A 20,112-nucleotide genomic window follows, 5' to 3' on the forward strand; every position below is an offset into this window, starting at 1 on the left:
AACCCATTGGCCCTACAAACTCTTGTGGTCCTATCATGTTTACCACGTCATATCAATTTTTCTTCATTTTTTTTATTATTTTAATTTTTTTTTTTCAAAACATATTTTTATTAAAACAGTTAAATTGAGTCACAATTTTTAATTCGACTCACGGGTTTAGATTAGGTTTAGATTAGGTTGAGTTTAAGTTGAGTTGAAATTTGTTTATAAATATCATTACCGAACATTTGCGTTGTATTACTATTAACGTTTTTACTTTAGTTTTATGTAATATATAAATAAAGATTTTATGAAACTTCTATTAATTTAAATTAGAGATGATAAATGAAGATGATATATAAAATTACAGGTATGGTTTATCTGAGTCCAACAATTTTATAAAATTGTTTATAAGTTCATATTAAAGATAATTTGTTTATGTGTTGGGATATTTCTAAAAATAAAACTATAATAAAGTTCCAAATTTTAAAGTGGATAATATGATTAACCTTAATAATGTAATTTAATTATCATCTTTATTTATTTGTGAATTTCAAATATAAAATAAAACTTTACTGTCTTTATCACTTTGTTATTTGTTTAACAAAAAAAATCCCTCGGGTATTTAATTAGATAGAAAGATTTAGCAAAACAGAATGTTGCATAAATTTAAATTTTACATGTTGTGAACCACATTTAAATTCATCTCCAAAACTCAAATGGAAGTTAACGAAAATAGCTTTGAAATGGATACACCGAGTAATTTATAATCAAGATAAAGATTGCATTTTTAAGCACTCCCATTTCACTGTTTTGTGAAAGCAAAACACTATAATACCTCGTTTTCTTTGTTTCATCAATCCAAAAGGAAGAAAACAAGAACAAGAGGGAAACAATGAAAAGGGTATAAATTCACAACATGGTGACAATTGTCTTATGATGACAACTTCAAAAAACATATACACATTGACGACAAAAAATGGAGACAAAACAGGGTTAGTCACAGCACAAAAACCGTCATAAACGGTCTCTGTAGTAAATGCTTGAATAATAATGATGCATGCATGTGTTAAAATCTGCATGCAAAACATTATTCAAATTCCCACTCGAAACGGTTGAGGAAGTCTATGAAACAGGGTACTATATTATATTTCTGTCTCTTTTTAGTTGGGTCATTGAAAAGCCTTGATTTACGCCAAGGGATTGATTCTCCTAAGCGTAATATAAAAAGGGAAGCACATAACTCATTTTGCTTCAACCAACAAGTCAGACACAGAGACCATAGCATAACACTTTTGGTGGTTCAACCAAGAAGATAGAAAAAAAGTGATAATGGGAAATTCCTTGGTTTCATTGTTCCTTTTCACATTCTTGTTGGTGGGTAGTGTCCAATGTAACCCTAATTATGCAGATGCATTGGCCAAATCCTTGTTGTTCTTCCAAGGACAGAGGTCAGGAAGGGTTCCTGCTGATCAATTACTCAGATGGAGATCAAATTCTGGTCTTTTTGATGGTCGCCTTGCCAATGTAACAATAATCTCTTTTTTCTGTCATTTTTCTTTTCATTTTGTGTTTGCTTGTTCTGCTCAAAAGCATATCATCACACCATGGATTGTTTCTTATAGTTTCTTCTTTCATTGCTGTCATCATAACTAAACTTTATCAGAACCAAAGCATAGCACCATACCAGTTTTTTTCTTTATTTAGGAGCATTTGTATTTGTAGAAGCTTTCATTGCTTGTTCTAAGTAACGGCTATGCATGCATGGCTAAACACAGGTATTAGAATGAATTTGTCATGCTGTTTTTAGTTCATATTTGAATGCTGGGAAGATTAGTGTTCGATGGTAAAATTTTGATGAAAGTTTCGACATTGTTGATTCAGAACTCTGTTACTATGCTTTGATGCAGGTTTCTTTAGTCTTTTCTTTTTACAGGTTCTAAGTTGGTGGAGTTTATTTTATCACTGTCGGGTTTAAAGTCAAATATTTCCTTGGAGTAAATTTTGATTGAGAAGAGGTTGTTTTTCACGTGACTCTTTATGCTGCTGTGGCATAATAATACACAGTAAAAGGACTAGTACAAAATAATGATTTGCTATAAAAAAAAAAAAAATTGCTTATTTTGAAACCATTTTTCACCATAAATTTTCTTTAGACACTTTTCTTTTAAAAAGTTGGACCAATCACGTTATAAGTCAACCGCTTTGATGATGCCGAAAATTGAGTATTCATTCTTTTTCTCTTTTTTAATTGGAAACAATATGCTATGCAATCATTCTCTTTACTCAAGTCTTGGAATGCGTGACTCTTTTAGTTTACAAGTTTCAAAGTCCTTATCTAATCCTTTGAGTAAGAGTGTAAATCAAGTTACAAAAAGCAACATGTGCTTAAATTAATCAGTTTTGGTTAATTGGGTCGGAGAAGTACTCTCAAACTGAAAGAAAAATATTATCAGTTACTGCTCTTTTCTAACAGTCAAAAAACTGTATGATGAATATTGCAATACTTTATAACGGTGGTTGCATAATAATTATCACTGTCTTGTTAATGTGTACTCAAACTGGTCTAATTATCAGAATATACTGATAATTGAACTGATAAACATTTACTTCATATCTGTTTATGATGTTACAACATACAATTAGATGATAAACATTCAACAAAGTGCTTATGGAAACAATCATGAATTTCATTTGATTAAGCTGAAGAAGGAAGTGTCTCACCGTATCGAAACTTTGTTATGGCAGGTGGATTTAAGTGGAGGTTATTATGATGCAGGAGACAATGTGAAGTTCAACTTTCCAATGGCGTACACCACGACCATGCTGTCATGGGGAACAATTGAATATGGGAAGAGAATGGGAGGACAAATAAAAGAGGCAAGAGCAGCAATTCGTTGGGCCACAGACTACCTTCTCAAGTGTGCCACATCCTCACCTGGGAAGCTCTATGTTGGGGTTGGAGACCCAAATGTGGACCACAAATGTTGGGAAAGGCCAGAGGACATGGACACTGTCAGAACTGTGTATTGGGTCTCTCCCAATAAACCTGGCTCAGATGTGGCTGCAGAAACTGCTGCAGCACTTGCTGCTGCATCCATTGTCTTCAGAAGGGTTGACCCAACATACTCTAAGCAGTTATTAAGGACTGCTCAGCAGGTCTACCACTTTGCTTTGCAGTACCAAGGTTCATACAGTGATTCACTTGGATCAGCTGTTTGCCCATTTTACTGCTCATATTCTGGTTTCAAGGTAAAACCATTATTTTTATAGTTACTTGCTTCTGCCTTCCTTCCTGCTATATTTTCCTTTCACTCAAATTTATGATTGGATGACAATGTAAAAAAAATTTAACTAGCAGTGCACAAAAGACTAATTACTTGGAAAATAGTGTTGTCTTACTAACCGTTGTTTGTTTTCAGGATGAACTATTGTGGGGGGCTGCATGGCTTTTCAGAGCGACAAATGCTGTTTACTACTACAATTTGGTGAAGTCCTTGGGAGCTGATGATCAACCAGATATCTTCAGTTGGGACAACAAATATGCCGGTGCTCATGTTCTTCTCTCCAGGGTATATCATGTTGTCCATGTGATCCAATTGAAAAGTATCTAGAATCAATTAACTTGTTTGTGTGATGTTATCTGATTTATTGTGTATTGTTATTGCAGAGAGCATTGCTGAATGGCGATAAGAATTTTGATCAATACAAACAAGAAGCTGAGAATTTTATGTGCAAGATCCTGCCAAACTCTCCCTCCTCTAGTACACAATATACACAAGGTAAAGGCAACAACACCGCTGAGTTTCAAAGAAGTGATGTTACACAATTGGGTCAATCTAAGTGCTTTTGTGCGCAGGGGGACTCATGTACAAGCTTCCTGAAAGCAACCTCCAGTATGTGACTTCAATAACATTTTTGCTTACAATCTATTCAAAGTACATGGCAGCTACAAAACACACATTTAACTGTGGCGGTGTGTTGGTCACTCCAAATACCTTAAGAAGCATTGCAAAAAGACAGGTAATGCTCTTCACAAAACTTTGTAAGTTCAATATCCACTTCTCTTTTGCCTATTCCATGGTTGACAAAATTTCTTGTACAATTTCAGGTAGATTACATATTAGGTGAAAACCCATTAAGAATGTCCTACATGGTAGGCTATGGTCCATACTTTCCCAAGAGAATTCACCACAGAGGATCTTCCTTGCCTTCAATAGCAGCTCATCCACAAACCATAGGCTGTGATGGAGGGTTTGACCCATTTTTCCACTCAATGAATCCTAATCCTAACATATTGGTTGGAGCTATAGTTGGAGGTCCAAACCAAAATGATGGATTCCCAGATGACCGCAGTGATTACAGCCATTCTGAGCCTGCAACTTACATCAATGGTGCTTTTGTCGGACCTTTGGCATACTTTGCTGGTAGCCGTTAATGTTTGATTGACCTAAATTGAAAGGTCAAGTAGGACTTGGTTATCAAGTGTAGATGTTATCCTATCTGCACCCAACAAAGGGAGCTCTACCAACCAAAAGGTTGGAATGGAGTTTGAAGTTAGTGGTGTTCATTTATAGCCCTTTGACACAAAAAAAATGTAACTTTATCCAATATATTTACAATGCTTTATGCTACATGGAACATCACAGAACCAAAAAAATTGTCATCACATGCAACATGTTGACAGGCTCATCCACCCACCCTATCGCAGAGTCTATCTCTTTCATGGCAATATCTAAACTGCTAAAATCAGATCCTTTTTATGAACAACATGCAAAGTTGGTAACAGGCCAATAGAAAAAGAAATAATAAATTTAAACATGAAGATAGAAGTTAACCTTTAACAACCGTTAACGGCAAAAGAAATTAAAATTTTCTATGATACAGATTAGCAAAATAAGGTAATTAAGAGAACGCAACTCCCTGCTAAATTTGAAGGCAAGCACACTTCCTACAAGACTTATACTCTCTATCGTTGATAAAAATTTATGGAAAACTATGAAGTCATGAGTTGGGATTTGGGTCCTTTAAATTCAATGGTGCACTTGACTTTAGAGAATAAAATGCACCTTATCAGAAAATCAATAGTTTAAACACTCGCTTCAGAAATTATTTAGTTCATTCGAATCTCATTCAAACAAATTTTGACAGCTTGTATGAGTTATTTTATAAAATTGAAACAAAAAATGTTAAAAGGTCTACTACAATAGGTTGTTTGTGCTTTCATCTGTTCTACCTTTTGCCCATCTAAATACACTTTTTCACTGATAAGATGTTCTTGCTTTTGCCCATCTAACACACTATTGCCCAATCAGGCTCCTGAGACTCATCACTATTAACTAAATCTAAAGATGATATGTTCCTTGCTCCATAAAATCAATATTAAATAAATTATAAAGTATTAATCTACAGAGCCAGGACTATATTGTTGATAGTAACAGAGCTAGCTCCTCATCAGACACTTTAACTTCAGCATACGATCCCAAAGATGCAGCGAGTCTTGCAGCTAATTGATGTTTACACTGGAACATACACACAATGCACATTGTATATTTGAGCATTACAATAATATTGATATTTATAATCAACAGAAGATGATGAAACGCGTATATGGCCTTACACAAAGTTGTTCCCTTCTGTTGACGACATCATAGAAGAAAGAATAACAGGCACAAAAATTCTCAGCAAAACAGAGATATTGTTCTTTTCTTCGGGATTCTCCTCTAACCTTAACAAGGGGATACAAAATGCATGATCCATATCAAACAAATGAATGGTTCTTTAGATTCACAAAAGTCAAAACATCCTTTGCTTGACATGAAATAATTGACACTATCCATTTTCTCTATCTTTTACTTTCATCTTTTTTCATATGCATGTATCTCAAAAAGATTCTCCAAGAATCAAAGAGAACAACAATATTGTGCCACTTTAGTTGTACAACAACCGTTTTCCCATTAAGTCTCAATATTGTCATGCAAACACTAAAATTTTTACATATGTTTAAAATATTCCAAATTTGAAAGCCAGGGATATAAATATTGTGCCAACTTATATCTTATTCAATCATCTCAACTCTATCTTTCACATCTCAACTGTTACAACCACCTTACATCTTTTTATATTTCTATTTTCCCTTATAAAACATTACTCATCAGATTTATCCTGTTTTTCTTTTTTTCCTATCTCTTTCTTCCTACTAGCCTGTGGGGTGAGAAAATACTTATTTTGTAAATCATATATCTGAATTTTAAGCAAAATTGACCCATTCAAGGCAATAGAAGTGAGGTGGGAAGGTGAAACCTGAAAGATAAACCTTCCACTGGGGTGAGCAGATATCTTGCTGACACCTCTTTGGTCAACAATTCTAGTGGCTCCCTCGAAGTTCTTGCCAAACAAGAAATGCAAACTGGTTTCATGTTGCATAAAGACCAAAAACAACTTCAATAGAAACACAATGCGGGGCAATAATGATTTGAAAAGAACACAAAGGAATGGGAAGCAATTGACTAACGTCCAAAGTTGATCATCATTCACTGCAACATGAAAACAAGATGGTCTTTGGTCACAAGTCAGTACTTCAAAGTAGGTTTTAAAAAAACCATCCAACCCATAATTGCAAATTTACAGCCGCAATTGATAAACACCCAAGTATCCCGGGTATCCACGCTAAAAAACTAGTAATTATGAGAAGAGAACCAAGTGCTTAAAAATTCCACAAGCATCTCATACTTGTCAATACAGGACTTAGACATCTCATAATACCCGATTCCCCTTCATAGTGACACCCTTGAAAGTCAAGGTTCCGATAACTTTCACTATAAAACATTTTACAAAGTGACACACCTCCTTCAATTTCCTGGTTGGTAAAAATCCTAATACCAATTGATAAACACTCATATTAGGGGAAACCTCCATAACAAGTGACAGGATTGTGACTGTAATTGTGGCTGCATTAGCCGCATTTCTCCTGAATTTTCTATCACATCAAAAATTGCTACGAAACCACAACCACTACCCCAACCACAACCACAATTGCAACCACAAGAGCAAGGTTTATTGAGTTTTCACTACATATTGAAACATCATTATACAAATTTTCGGTAATATCAAGGATTGGTAAATTGCAGCTACAATTCAAAACCTTGATTGAAGTATATAAAGTAATCAAGTTACTGACCTTTGTGTGTAGACTCAATATCCTTCCATACTGTCTCTGCTACCAAGCAGCTTGCACTCATTCTGTTACTAACAATTGGTTACTGAGAATATACCAATCTGTGATTTGAGTAATCAATAAAAACAATAATAAAACAAAATGGTATTAATTTGATTATTATATAAATGATTAATGAACATAGAAAAGAAGAAACCTTACCTTAGTAATGAAACAACAACCCAACCAAACTAAACCAAACCCTTTCTCTAACTTACTTCATCCCCATCCAATCAAATAAAGCTACACTTGCATTGCAATCCACACACACATATGTACATAGAGAGAGAATAATAAAGAGAAAGAGGGGAAGGGGCGGAGGGCGGCGGAAAGGCTATATACCTGCCGGCGCCGCCGGAGGAGGACATCATGTGTCGGCGACTGTATTTGCAGAGCGCCTCTATGCTGTAAGACTTGAACTCAAATATTAGAATAGTAATATGATATTAATAATTTATTCTAGATATCCTAAATATAATTTCCATGTAAGGTGTTAATTATTATATTTATTAAAATAAATTAAGAACGTTGGAAATTTATATACAATTTTTGGATTCTATATATTATTTTGAAAGAAGATAAAGAACTGGATGAGAAAGAGATGATTTGAGAGTGTGTGGAAGAAAAGATAAGGTTTACATAAAATATCATTATATCTAGTTTTATCATATGCAAAAATGTTTTTTTTTAATCTTTTATAATATTTTATCATTGTCTTTTTTTTAATTTTACAATTAAATTATAGTTGTTTAAACACTTCCATCAATTATTCTACATTCACAAATTGAAACTTAAATGGTTAAATGTGCAAAAGTTTGAAGCTTCAATGACAAAAATGTACAATCAGGCAAAAATTATCTTATATATAAAGTAATAACTACGTTGCTTAATCTAATTATGTACTTAGAAATATTTTAATAATGACATGTTTTGGCCTAGAGTGATATTTTACCCATCATGTTTCAATAAAAAGTTTTAGAATTATTAATCATCTCATTTAAAACTTTCTGCATTTATCATTAAATTAATTATCTATAACAATATATAAAGAAAATTTTTTTACACATATCATAATACCAATTCTACCCTTACATATAATTATTTATTAAATTTTTTAAATTAATAGTTATTTTTAACTATTTTCTATAAAATTGTTTATTTTTTCTTTTTTTTATTCATCAACAATTAATTTTTCTATTCATTTTACTTTATTTTTAACATTTCACTTCATTTTTAATAAATATAAATTATTTTATATATTAATTTAATAATATTACATTATTATCACCTACTAAAACATTATTATTTATATTTAAAAAATCGTATACACAGGTAACGTATAAGTGTACACTAGTAATTAATAATAAAAACTTGAAAAAGAAGAATACTAACGAAATTTGGGAACTTAAAAGCAAAAGAAATAATTATAAGACATAAAAAGGCAAGATAATTTTTTAGAAATTTAAAAAAATATTTAAACCATTTAAAAGCTTTGGTAAAGCATGTTTAAGGTCTAATATTTATGTACCAACGAATTTGATTCTTATATTAAAAACTGCGAGTTTAATTTAACTTTTAATATTTTTTTAATTTGAAAAAATAGAAGAGACTAATCTATATTTTAAAAAGTTTAATGATAAATCATAAAGTACAAAGGGCTTGACTACAACTTGATTCATACTAAAAATGATATCACATATATTTGAATCTTGGACCATTCAACACAAGTCCTTACCACTTAAACAAATATTAGGAGAGTTTCATCACATTTGACTGAAAGTATAAATATTGAAATATATTTTAAAAAACATATTTTCCAATACTCTAGGATAATTTCACAACTATGTTGTTCGATCTAAGTTTTATTATAAGCACATTTCTGAGCATGTGCATGTCAATTGATTGACTTTTGTCCTAGTGGATGCTCCTGTACCACTTCTTGCACTATCATTTCTATGCATGGGAATATTACTGAATTGATATGACAAAACTCAATGAAATGAATATATGGATACAAAACAAGAGGAATGTTATATGATATTCTGACAAATTGAACACAAACTCATTGGAAGGATGTTGGTGCAATTGATATTGGTTTAATTTGGATGGAAACTTGCAGCTAAATTACTTCAACACCTTGCATCCATGCTCTTCTTTCTTGTAAACTATTGATTAATTGAAAGCCAGAATGGGAGTGAGATCAACACCAGAATCAACTTCAGTGTCACATGACTTTTGGTCTGTGATGGAAAAAATAGTAACGTCCCAAAACAAGTGATATCACACCTGCATGACAACAAAACACAGATGAAGGTACAATGGAGGTAACACCTCAAAATAAAATATGCATAGCTGCCACACTGATATTGAGTAAAATATTCTGAGAAGTTCCATCATTCAATGTGACTAAAGAGAGAGAGAGAGAATTAATGTGTATGTATGTGCGTATATAAGTCTGCAACTTCAATTTGTATGTGATCAGTTTAACAACTATTCCGTGGCATATAACTCAAACATGAAAGGGTTAAATAAAGTTGTCCACTTTTACTAGTCTGTTCTACAGAAAGTACCACACCATGTATTAAGAAGTGGACTTTAAGCCTAACTCAATCTCACAAAACTGGCTTGTAAAGTGAAGTTTGCACCCACTTATATACTCTTAATTCCTTATCTCTAGCCAATATGGGACTTCCAACATACACCTCTCACGCCGAAGTATGACATCTCAAGTGTGAGACTAGACATTAATGAGTGGTCTCATAACGGTCCGATAGCAGGTGGAACAACATGTTCAACAAAAAAAAACTTTCCAATAACGGGTAACACAATAGACCGAACAAATATCAAATCTTGTTAGAATAAACTTTAAATATGGCTGTGGAACAACATGCCCAACAAAAAATAAACTTTCCAATAGCGAGTGACACAATAGACCGAACAAATATCAAATCTTGTTAGAATAAACTTTAAATATGGCTGTGGAACAACATGCCCAACAAAAATAAACTTTTCAATAGCGAGTGACACAATAGACCGAACAAATATCAAATCTTGTTAGAATAAACTTTAAATATGGCTGTAGCCAATACAAAACTTCCAACACCATACGTACTTTGGGATTGATTTTAACTCTAGTGGAAGTGGTTCAACATTGATATTATTTGCCCCCAATAGATTTAGATTTTCTAGATGTTTAAGTGATTAAGATTCCTTTTGTATATGTTCATTCACATGAGCTATGTATTGTTCAACAAGGATCCTCTAGTATTGCAAGTTCATCCAACCCAGGCACCACCGGAGCACATACTAAGGTAGGTACTAAAGATTCAAAACATTACAAGAAAAGGAAGGAAGCAAAAAAACAATCTTGGTCTTACATACGTGCATAGATATATGTAATGCAATCATAGGAAAAATACTTTTACAAGTCACAAAACAAAGGAAAAGTAAAATCAATGGAAAACTGTGTATAAATTGCTTAAATGACAATGATTTTGTTTTATATGTAATTTCAGCCTCAGGAAATTACATTGTACAAGTCAACATGTGACAATCTTAACAAAATAATTTAATATACTAAATATACCTTCAGCAGCTTATGACTTGCACAGAGCATTCCAACTCTAGTTCAAGCACATCATGGCTTTGGCCAATAGCTACCAAAATGTTTTGCTTTTATCTACAAGTTGAACCAACCAATAGTTATAATTTACCTTTTGCAAACCTGTACTATCCATCATCCTGACCAGTAACTGTTATGGACTTTGTCATGGTCATGTCTTACATGATGAGCACATCAGTTATCCTGTATCATCAGTGTTCACATCAGACTAGGGGCATGTTGAGTTGATTTTCTTCATTCGCACTTCTAGAAGAAGAGAATAAGAGATAAGATGTAAAACAAATTTCTCCCTAAGTTAAAACCACTGTATACACAACATTAAATTTGGGATAAGTTAAATGAAGAAGTTTCTACAAATTGGCTTACCCATAAGCTACTTTCAGCTAATGGAGAAATTTTTTTTGTCTTTTTTTTTTCTGCTAAAGACATTGATGGAGAAATTTATCCAATCGGATCCTAGAAAGAAAATTATAGTCCAAAGCTGATCAACTTCATATACTGACCCTTTTCACGCATATTTAACTGGCAGTCACTAGAACTTTGCTTGTATTGAATGCCAACATCTCCGATCTGTGCTTTAAACCAAGAAAACACCTGCATACAACAAGAATAAGACAACCAGTTCATAAAGTTATAATACAACAGGTTACATAGAACTGACTCAAAATCACCAACATAAGAAAACCAACCCTGCCAATGTTATGCTCATTTACAATTCTGCATTGGCCCATAAATGAAACTTATCTCACGGAATTGCTAAATTGCAAAAGCCACTAACAAACTTGAAAGGCTTCCATTTATAAATTACTTTTTGCGCATGTACTGTAACTAATTAACTGTAAAAGTATGCAACTAACCAGAGAGTATTAAAAAAACCTAGAGATAAAGGAGTTTGGGAGTGTTTCAACCATGGACGAAAATGAGAAAAGGGAATGAAATATCCATTGATAATATCATATAGAGGCAGACAAACCAAAGAAATCCTTGTGTTTCCTTTACCGATTTGCAACTTCTAGTACAGTATAAACATATACTAATCTATCTATTTGTTACATGGTTTGGATTACATTTGTGCTATAAGCTATACTAAGTGTTATATGGATGAGATTGGGTTTTGAAACCAAGTCAAGTTCAATTCAACTTCCGACCTCTTATAAAGAGAAACGAAAAAGGAAAGCAGGGTTGGAAAGGACCGAGTAACTAAAACAGCTCAAACTCTTCACAATCTTCTATATCCTCTAAATCATTTGCATTCTCCTTATTTGCAGCCATAGATGTGGCACTAGTTCCAAAATCCCGAAACTTGGGGAGCTCTGGTGGTGCCGCACACCGTATTAGAGCCCAGTTGAGGCCTTCAAAGAACGGGTGCTGCTTTATTTCAGCAGCACCTTTTACAGAACCTAATCGATTTTCAGGATCCTTTATCAACAACCCTCTGATCAAATCTCTGGCATGAAAGCTGACTATGGAGCACCCGGGAACTTTAGGCATTGTGACACAACATTGGCTAATGTGTCCTCATTTGATTGGCCCTTGAAGGGAGTCTTACCATATAAAAGCTCAAACAAAAGTACACCAAAAGTCCACCAATCTACTGCACTCCCATGACCCTCACCCTGATGATCTCCGGAGCAAGATATTCATAGGTTCCAACAAAGGAGTTAGACCGTGCACTGGTAGGCTCCACTACAAGCTGTGGCAGTGGACCAACATGGGAAGCTAAATCAGACTTCATCTTTCGGGATTTGCTCCAGCAGATAATAGAATGGGAGTAAGCAGGAAACTTGCCAATCCGGTTGGAGACAGAAAGGGTGTATGCAGCTAGCTTCAGAACAGGGACTGGAGCTCTTCTTCGTGGCATCTGTGTCTGGTGAAGATGACTTGACTAACATTGGATTGACAGAACACCTGAGTGACAAATCAAAATCTGTCAGCATAATATGACCATCTTCTCGTACTAGGATATTTTCAGGCTTTAGATCTCGATATACAACTCCCAGCATGTGCAAATACTCCAGAGCAAGAAGAAACCTCAGCAACATAAAACCTGCAAATGTGATGCCATGACTATATTAAAGAACGGATGAAAAACTTGTCATGCATTGACACATAGGAAACTGTTTCTGGTAAAGTGAAAATGAGACCAATACAACATTCACACCTAATCTGCATCTTTTGAATTGCAGGCTAACAAAACATTTTTGGTACATCAATCAAGTTAATATCAAACACTTCTCTTTGATTCAGTTCTGTTGGGGAATCCTATAGTTGTCAACTAAACGACCCAACCAATTTGCGCACACATGGGTCTGTTCTGTTTAAATTTCATTCATCAAGGTTACCTCGCTTCATTCTCCAAAAATTTAAACTAGGTTTTCCAGTTCAGTGCATAGCATCAAACATATAATGCTAGCCGGACTTAGAAATAAATCTGCAATGAACAAATTACCATAAAGATCTACTGGACTCGAACATAAAAATTATCTCAGGTTAAAAGAATATGACCTTGCTCTACCCAGACATCGATTGAATTTCAAAACAAAATATAGAAACCGAGGCATGATGAATTTCAAAATATATTTCTTGTCACGAAGGAATGGAAAAGTTCACAACTCTTACCTAGTTGCTTGTTCCGAGAAACTCTTGTATGACTGCCTCTGTCGCAGCACATGCAGATCTCCTCCTGGACAATACTCCAAACCAAGCAAGAGAGCTTATCTGTTGCAATGTGGAGTACAGCGTAGGAAGAAATGGATGATCTAGCATGTGAAGGATCTCTCTCTCAGTTTGGGCCCTGAACATTTTCTTCCGACTAGACAAAAATTCATTGTCCATCACTTTGAGTGCAAAAAGACAGCTTGTACCAATTAGTTCCGCAAGGTAAACAGTTCCAATGTCCCCACTACCAAGCCTCTTTAGCAACTTAAAGTGCTTCAAATTTAAATTACATGTTGCTGCTGAACAACTCGGATAGCTTCCCATCTCATGTGTTTAGACATGTGAGGTCTGTGGCCACCACGGCTGGAACCACTTAGACTGCTTTCCTCACTGATGCTTGTGCTACTACTATACTCACCAATGCTACTTTTTGAACTTTGAGAGAACTCTCCCTTTTCCTTTGATCTTGATTTCTCATCAACTTTGTCACCAGAAACTTGGTTCTCTTATTGCAGTTCAAGCTGAACCAGGTTTGCATGAATCCGTACCAACACTAATTGAGTTAACTTCAATGCTATGATTTGAACAGCTGGGAGACAATTTCTCATTTTCTTTCACTCCGTGCTTCCAATTCAGACTTTCCAACCTCCTTGTCCAAATTACTCGTACATGGAGTGGAGCAGCTTGAGGCAGAACTAAAATCCTGCTTTACCTTTTCTTAAGGAAGTTCAAGTTATTGAATATTGGCTTTGACAAACATGTATTACTGCTTGTTGATTTATCCCCTCCATTACCAGGGCTAGAGCTAGGTGACAAGACGCAAGAGGTAAATTTGCTTCCTGCCCCTTAACTGGCATTGAAGAACTAAGAGAAGCTTTGTTTAAGGAAACAGGATCCCTTCTAGCCTCTGGCACCACTTCACTAGCAGAGGCAACTGGTGACAAATTTGCAAGTATTGGTGTTCCAGTGTCCACAACTGGTTTGTCACCCTCAACCTCTAAAGACAGAGGAACAATCTGATCTTGGGATGAAAACCCAATCACCATTTCTTTGGTTTTGTAGCATCAACCAAAGGACTAGTACGATGATCAATTGAACTTGATATAGTTACACCGGGCAATTTATTAGAAGGTGCAGTAGATATCTCTGGCACTAGAGAAATTTCTACCAAGTTCCCTTCCCCTCGTCTACCACCGCTGTGTACAACCTTTTATGGTGCCAGCCTCTGACGCTCTAGATGAACTGCATGGCTTTGACAATCTTTTCAAAGCAGCCATTTCTGAGGCCTGAGAGATGCACAACCTCTAAGTGCCTGCTTCAAACTTACAGGCTCTGAGATGCCAATTCCTGATGCCTGAGATGAAGTGACTTTTATTGGCCTTTTAAGAGCATTCTTTTGTAAACGTGATGAGCTGTGACCTCTTGATGAACTTTAACATCAATAGCCTGGAAAAGCTGATTAATATCATTCTCAATCGAATACCTTTTCCTGATTTGTGAGCACAACTACTCTCAGGTTTGTCAACCATTTTAATCTCAGATATTATTTCTTCCCTTGATTCCACTATCTCACATGTACTACCAGAGGTATCCATATTGATAGATGACAAGTTGATGAATAATAAAAGGGAACTCAGCTTTAGCCCAACTTCAAGATAAGTCACAGAGGATTGCACAGAAGTACAAAACCGCAAAGGGCACCTCCACATTTCTCTTCAGTCATGACTCTCGCATCCAAACCTGAAATTTTAACATTGATATTGCAGATAGGTCAAGACAATAATAATGGAACAAACGAAGAATATACTCTAATGCGTCATTATTTATCTATGGATTCATCATGATATTCACAAGTTTGGGAAACAATGTATTTAGCTGCAAAGCAGGGAAAGATACCAGACACATGCATAATGCATTCGAACACAAGTTGTCAGACAAACTGAAGTGGATATTCACCCCACATTTCACTCTCCTAAGCCATCTTTGCAATTTGAAAGTCCAACACATTTTATTACTCAACTTTAAAAGGAGACAATTCATTTCTTCGTCCACTCCCATCTTGGACCACCACAAGCATTTACATCCCCAATGGAGGAGAGCAAGCATGGAGCACCTCTGTGTTCAGATTTGTGTTTGAATATGTGAATGTGGAAGTGGTATACTTTTCTTGATTTTGTAAAGAACGGTAAACACATGTGAGAATTGATATCAAGGGAAAAAGAAAAGATCAAGACTCGCCACCCAATACATGGATTAGTACCATAATTAGAGCTAAAAAAACCTTGGATTCAAAGCCAGGTGAACAAGAAGAAGTTCAATCAAAGAGAGAATCAAAAAAAAAATAAAAGTAAAATCCATGAACAAATAAATACATTTTTACCAATTATCCTCCCGTGGATCAAATTAAAAGAGGAGCTAAAACACTAAAAACAGTAGTTAAAGCATTACAAAAAAAAAATCACAATCAAATTGAAAAACCATCATTCAAGGGAAGAAAAAAAAGCCTACTGCAAAGTCAAGCAAACATAATCCAACCACCCAGAAAACAAAAACAAAATCTGAAACAAAAAACCATGCCAACAATCAATTAACGAAAGAAACAACAAATAAAAACAAAAAGCAGAAATAAGTGATAAACATTACCTGAAAGCTCCAAAATCCCAGAAAAAGCGGTGTGAAGGGGAATTGAAAGACCCAAAAGCGTAATACATGAAAAAGCAACTGAAAGAGGAAGAGCATGCCAATGGTATGGCTAGGGTTTGAAGTTTGAAGTTGAAAGAGAGAGAGAAAGAAGGAAAAGGCAAAAGGGTGAATACGGTGAAAGAGGAAAGAGAAAACAGAAAAGGTTGAAAGGGTAATCACGAGAAGGGTGAGAGGCAGAAAGAGCAGTGTCACAGTGGCACCAATTGCTGTTCCTATTGCTATTAACTACACCTCCTACCACCTACTGCTACTACTCCACCCTTTTCTCTGCAATGTAATGCTGCAAAAAAAAAAAAAAAAAAAACATTTACTAAGATTATGTTATGTTGTGTGTGTGGTGTACACAACATTAACACATGGTGTTGTGTTGCAGAGACACATACATTATACACACGACGGTGAGTGAGTGAGATCATACGAAACGCGTAATGTGCATTCTGTGTTTATGTGTGTGTCTGCTGCTATTTCATTCTCCCAGATTATTGTAAAAACAAAAAAAAAAAAAGTTTTCGAAACGTGAGTGATAATTACATTTTTTAGATTAACATAATTATAATTTTTGACATAATAAATTAGCTCTTAGCATCATAGTTAAATAATTCATAAACCTTAACAACTGATACATTTAATGACTAATTTGCGCAGGATTTTAGAAACACGTGAAATTTGAGGATAATTAGTTCATTACGATACGGGTTACTATATTTTATTTTTAGTATAATAAAAAGGTTTTAATTTTATTACAATCGTTTTACTTATTTGAGTGGTGTTATTTGAATTATATGATTAATACAATTAAGTGTATGTTTAGTTTTTAGCATTAGTCAATTTACTAAAAAATAATATTAATTATTTTAATTTATAAAACAAAAGTAAAAGATAATAATTTTTTAATGATTAATTATACAGTTAAATATTTTTGTCATTTATATATGGTAAAAATGGTATTCTTCTCTAGATAATTTGTGTAGAATTTTAAAAATTTGACGAAAATTTGAAAGCATATTAGTTAAATTTAGGTTAAAAATGCAAATTCAGTTATATTTGCATTTTCGTTAATTTTGTTTAATTTGATTCTTCTTGCTAATTCCATCTAATAATAAATAATAAAGAACAATGACTATTATGTGTCATTTTATGATTTTTTTAATTTTTAATTTTTTAATATTTTTAATACTTTTTCAGAAAATGTCTACGTGTCACCAATCAATCAGTAGTATGTCACCTGTCATAGTCAATGTTTTATATCAAATATGATTTCTATATTCATTATTTTGTTCAATTCAAGTTCTTCCTTATTGCTAATGTTGTTTAGATAATTAATGGTAATTATCACTTCATGATTTCTTTTGTTTATTTAAAACTTTTTAATTTTATTTGATTTTTTTTTAATGTCTATGTGTCAACCAGTAACATGTCATTTGTCATGATCAATGTTTTACATTCACTAAGGTTTATATATTCATTATTTTTGTTCAATTTAGTCCTTATTTTAATGGAGTTGTTTTGTTCATCTCCGAATTTGAGACTAAATTTAATTTTTATATAAATGCTATAATAATGTTTTTATTAAAATTCATACTTTATTAAATATTTGTGTTTTGGGTTACAATTAGTATAAAGTTATACTGAAAATTTTAAGGATGAGGTTTAATGTCGTTGATATAAGATTGAAGAGATTATAAATCAAATGTGATTTTTAAAACTTTGACTCAATTTTAAATTAGAATTAAATTAAACAAAAATAACGAATATAAAAATCAATCAAATTGAATATAAAACATTGACATTGGTATGTTACACGCTACTAGAGTTGACACCACGTAAATATTTTTCAAAAACATATTAAAAATTAAAATAAAAATTATAAAAAGTTATAAAAAAATTTACAAAAACACGACTATATTATTCATTACAATTAATTATTTAAATAACATTAATAAAAAATTACTAAACTAAATAAAATTAATAAAAATTGAAGCATAATAAAAAAAAATATTAAAACTACATTAATCAAAATTTATTTTATCCATAAATTTATTCTAATAATTTGAGTGAAAAAGGAATTTATGGATGGCAGAATGAAGGGCATAGTGTCCTATAAATTGTAGGCATAAAGGTTTGGTTTGTTGTTTGAGTGGGACCCATGAATTAATGTTTGGCACCACTGTTTAATTTTTTCTTTTTCTTTTCTAAACTTGTGAACTGTAATCATAGCATAAATGCTTCAACTTTTTCCACTAACAAACAAACAAATCATAAAATAATTAGGTCATATCTTGTCTCCGTTTTTTGGATTGGATTTTGGACTAGTAAGTTGGATATTTAGCTATTTAACTAAGAATAAAATATGTGTATTTGCATTTTTTTAATATAAATAATATAATTTTAAAATTAAAATAAATTTTATGTATTAGTTATTTCAAGTAGGAAGTTACATAAGTTACATAATTAGGCTGGAGGAGTAATGGTGTAATTTATATATTATATTAAATAAAAAAGTTTAATAATTTATTAAAATATAAGTTTATTATCAAATGTTAATAAGTCTAAACTATAAATAAGTTAGAATAAAAAAAATTTATAAGTAAAAAAAGTATTTAATATCAATGAAATTTATCCAGATAAAATTATTTATAATTTTGTTGTATTGCGATCAAACAACTTGTTTATATCATCTATAAAACTATTCTTTAAATCAATGAATATAAGCATTATAGTTTAAATAATTTAGCTACATTTGTAATTAATCTGTATTCATTAAATTTCAAATAATTGACATGTGGTATTACTAAATTGAAATTGGTCTATGTTAATCAAAATTAATTAATATTGATGAAATCTACGTACGAGAAAAGTATATACTAGTAAAATATTTCCTTTAAATAAAAGCTACCAATTAATTAATTTATTAAGAATACTCTTAAATATATACTAAGAGTACTTTTAAATATATACTAATAATACTTTCGTTATTCAAATATTTCCACCTTCATGCACGAATACTATTTAAAAAATAATATTTTATTAGTAGTTTTGAAAGTATGAGATATGACTCATTTAAATGAGTGAAATATTCAGATATTTTTATTTAAAAAGTTCAAAACATACCATATTACTTGAAATAATAAATCAAAATGTATTTATTTAATATATTTGAAATTAAAAGTATACTTTTACTTTAGTAAACTTAAATTTAAGATTTATATAGTGTAACCAGCAATAAAATTGAATTTGAAATATGATAGTTAAGTACAAATATTTTAATAGTACACCAAGATCACTCATAAGTTTTTTTATTTTTTTATATTATTGAGCTTTAGTCTTTAGGGATGGCACAGGGCGGGGCGGGTACGGATATCATGATCCCATCCCATCCCCATCCCAACGGGTATACAACTTTTGACTCATCCTCATCCCCACCGGGTAACGGGTATTTTCTTATACCCATACCCATACTCATTTTTTTATTGTTCCATATATCAATTAAATATTTTTTATAAAAAAATTTAAAATCACACCAACGGAATCATGATACTATCAAAATATTCAATATTAAAATAACATACTCTTTTGATTTTCATGATGTCAAATATTAAGAAAAATATTATAATAGTATAAATCTCAAATTAAAATATCAAATAACAACTAAATAAAATTCAAATAATTATATAAAAGCTAAAAAATTACACATTACTAAAATTTTATAATAACCAAAATATTTATTAATTTTACAAATGATCAGTGGTTTCATTTGCATTCGATCCACCTACACATAGAAAAAAAATGAAAAATTAGATATGATATAATAATTGAAATTGAAAATTTTAATTACTAGAATATAATGTACCTTCTTCATCAGATTCATTTTCACTCATGAGAACATCTTTTCCTTTTAATTTTTTAACACCTACAAACACCAAATGTAGAATAT

At 32.5% G+C, this 20,112-nt stretch overlaps 2 protein-coding genes and 1 pseudogene across 8 annotated transcripts; 1 reads left to right on the forward strand and 2 right to left on the reverse strand.

Moving 5' to 3' along the window:
• The first annotated feature begins 1,228 nt into the window (after nucleotides 1-1,228).
• LOC114191802 (endoglucanase 9) lies at nucleotides 1,229-4,613 on the forward strand. The gene is made up of 6 exons (XM_028081201.1): nucleotides 1,229-1,506; nucleotides 2,728-3,231; nucleotides 3,402-3,551; nucleotides 3,650-3,761; nucleotides 3,839-4,002; nucleotides 4,091-4,613. Exons 1-6 carry the CDS (start codon nucleotides 1,312-1,314, stop codon nucleotides 4,415-4,417), a joined length of 1,452 nt encoding a protein of 483 aa, XP_027937002.1. The 5' UTR covers nucleotides 1,229-1,311; the 3' UTR covers nucleotides 4,418-4,613.
• A 125-nt stretch (nucleotides 4,614-4,738) lies between these two features.
• On the reverse strand, nucleotides 4,739-7,806 carry LOC114191807 (zinc finger SWIM domain-containing protein 7). 7 transcript variants are annotated; one of them, XM_028081247.1, is made up of 6 exons: nucleotides 7,538-7,806; nucleotides 7,160-7,221; nucleotides 6,494-6,515; nucleotides 6,283-6,388; nucleotides 5,600-5,707; nucleotides 4,739-5,501 (listed from the first exon to the last, which is right to left on the reverse strand). In XM_028081247.1, the coding sequence occupies exons 1-6, from the start codon at nucleotides 7,564-7,566 to the stop codon at nucleotides 5,400-5,402; spliced, it is 429 nt and encodes a 142-aa protein (XP_027937048.1). In that variant the 5' UTR covers nucleotides 7,567-7,806; the 3' UTR covers nucleotides 4,739-5,399. The 7 variants fall into 7 exon arrangements, with proteins under 7 accessions (XP_027937048.1, XP_027937064.1, XP_027937015.1 ...); XM_028081263.1 differs by having other exon boundaries at nucleotides 7,160-7,257; nucleotides 7,538-7,704; XM_028081214.1 differs by having other exon boundaries at nucleotides 6,283-6,515.
• Nucleotides 7,807-9,171: 1,365 nt separating this feature from the next.
• LOC114183062 lies at nucleotides 9,172-15,215 on the reverse strand (annotated as a pseudogene).
• Between the last annotated feature and the right edge of the window lie 4,897 nt (nucleotides 15,216-20,112).

Source organism: Vigna unguiculata, chromosome 1 (assembly GCF_004118075.2).
Source record: "Vigna unguiculata cultivar IT97K-499-35 chromosome 1, ASM411807v1, whole genome shotgun sequence".
In the NCBI taxonomy this organism is placed as follows: Eukaryota; Viridiplantae; Streptophyta; class Magnoliopsida; order Fabales; family Fabaceae; genus Vigna; species Vigna unguiculata.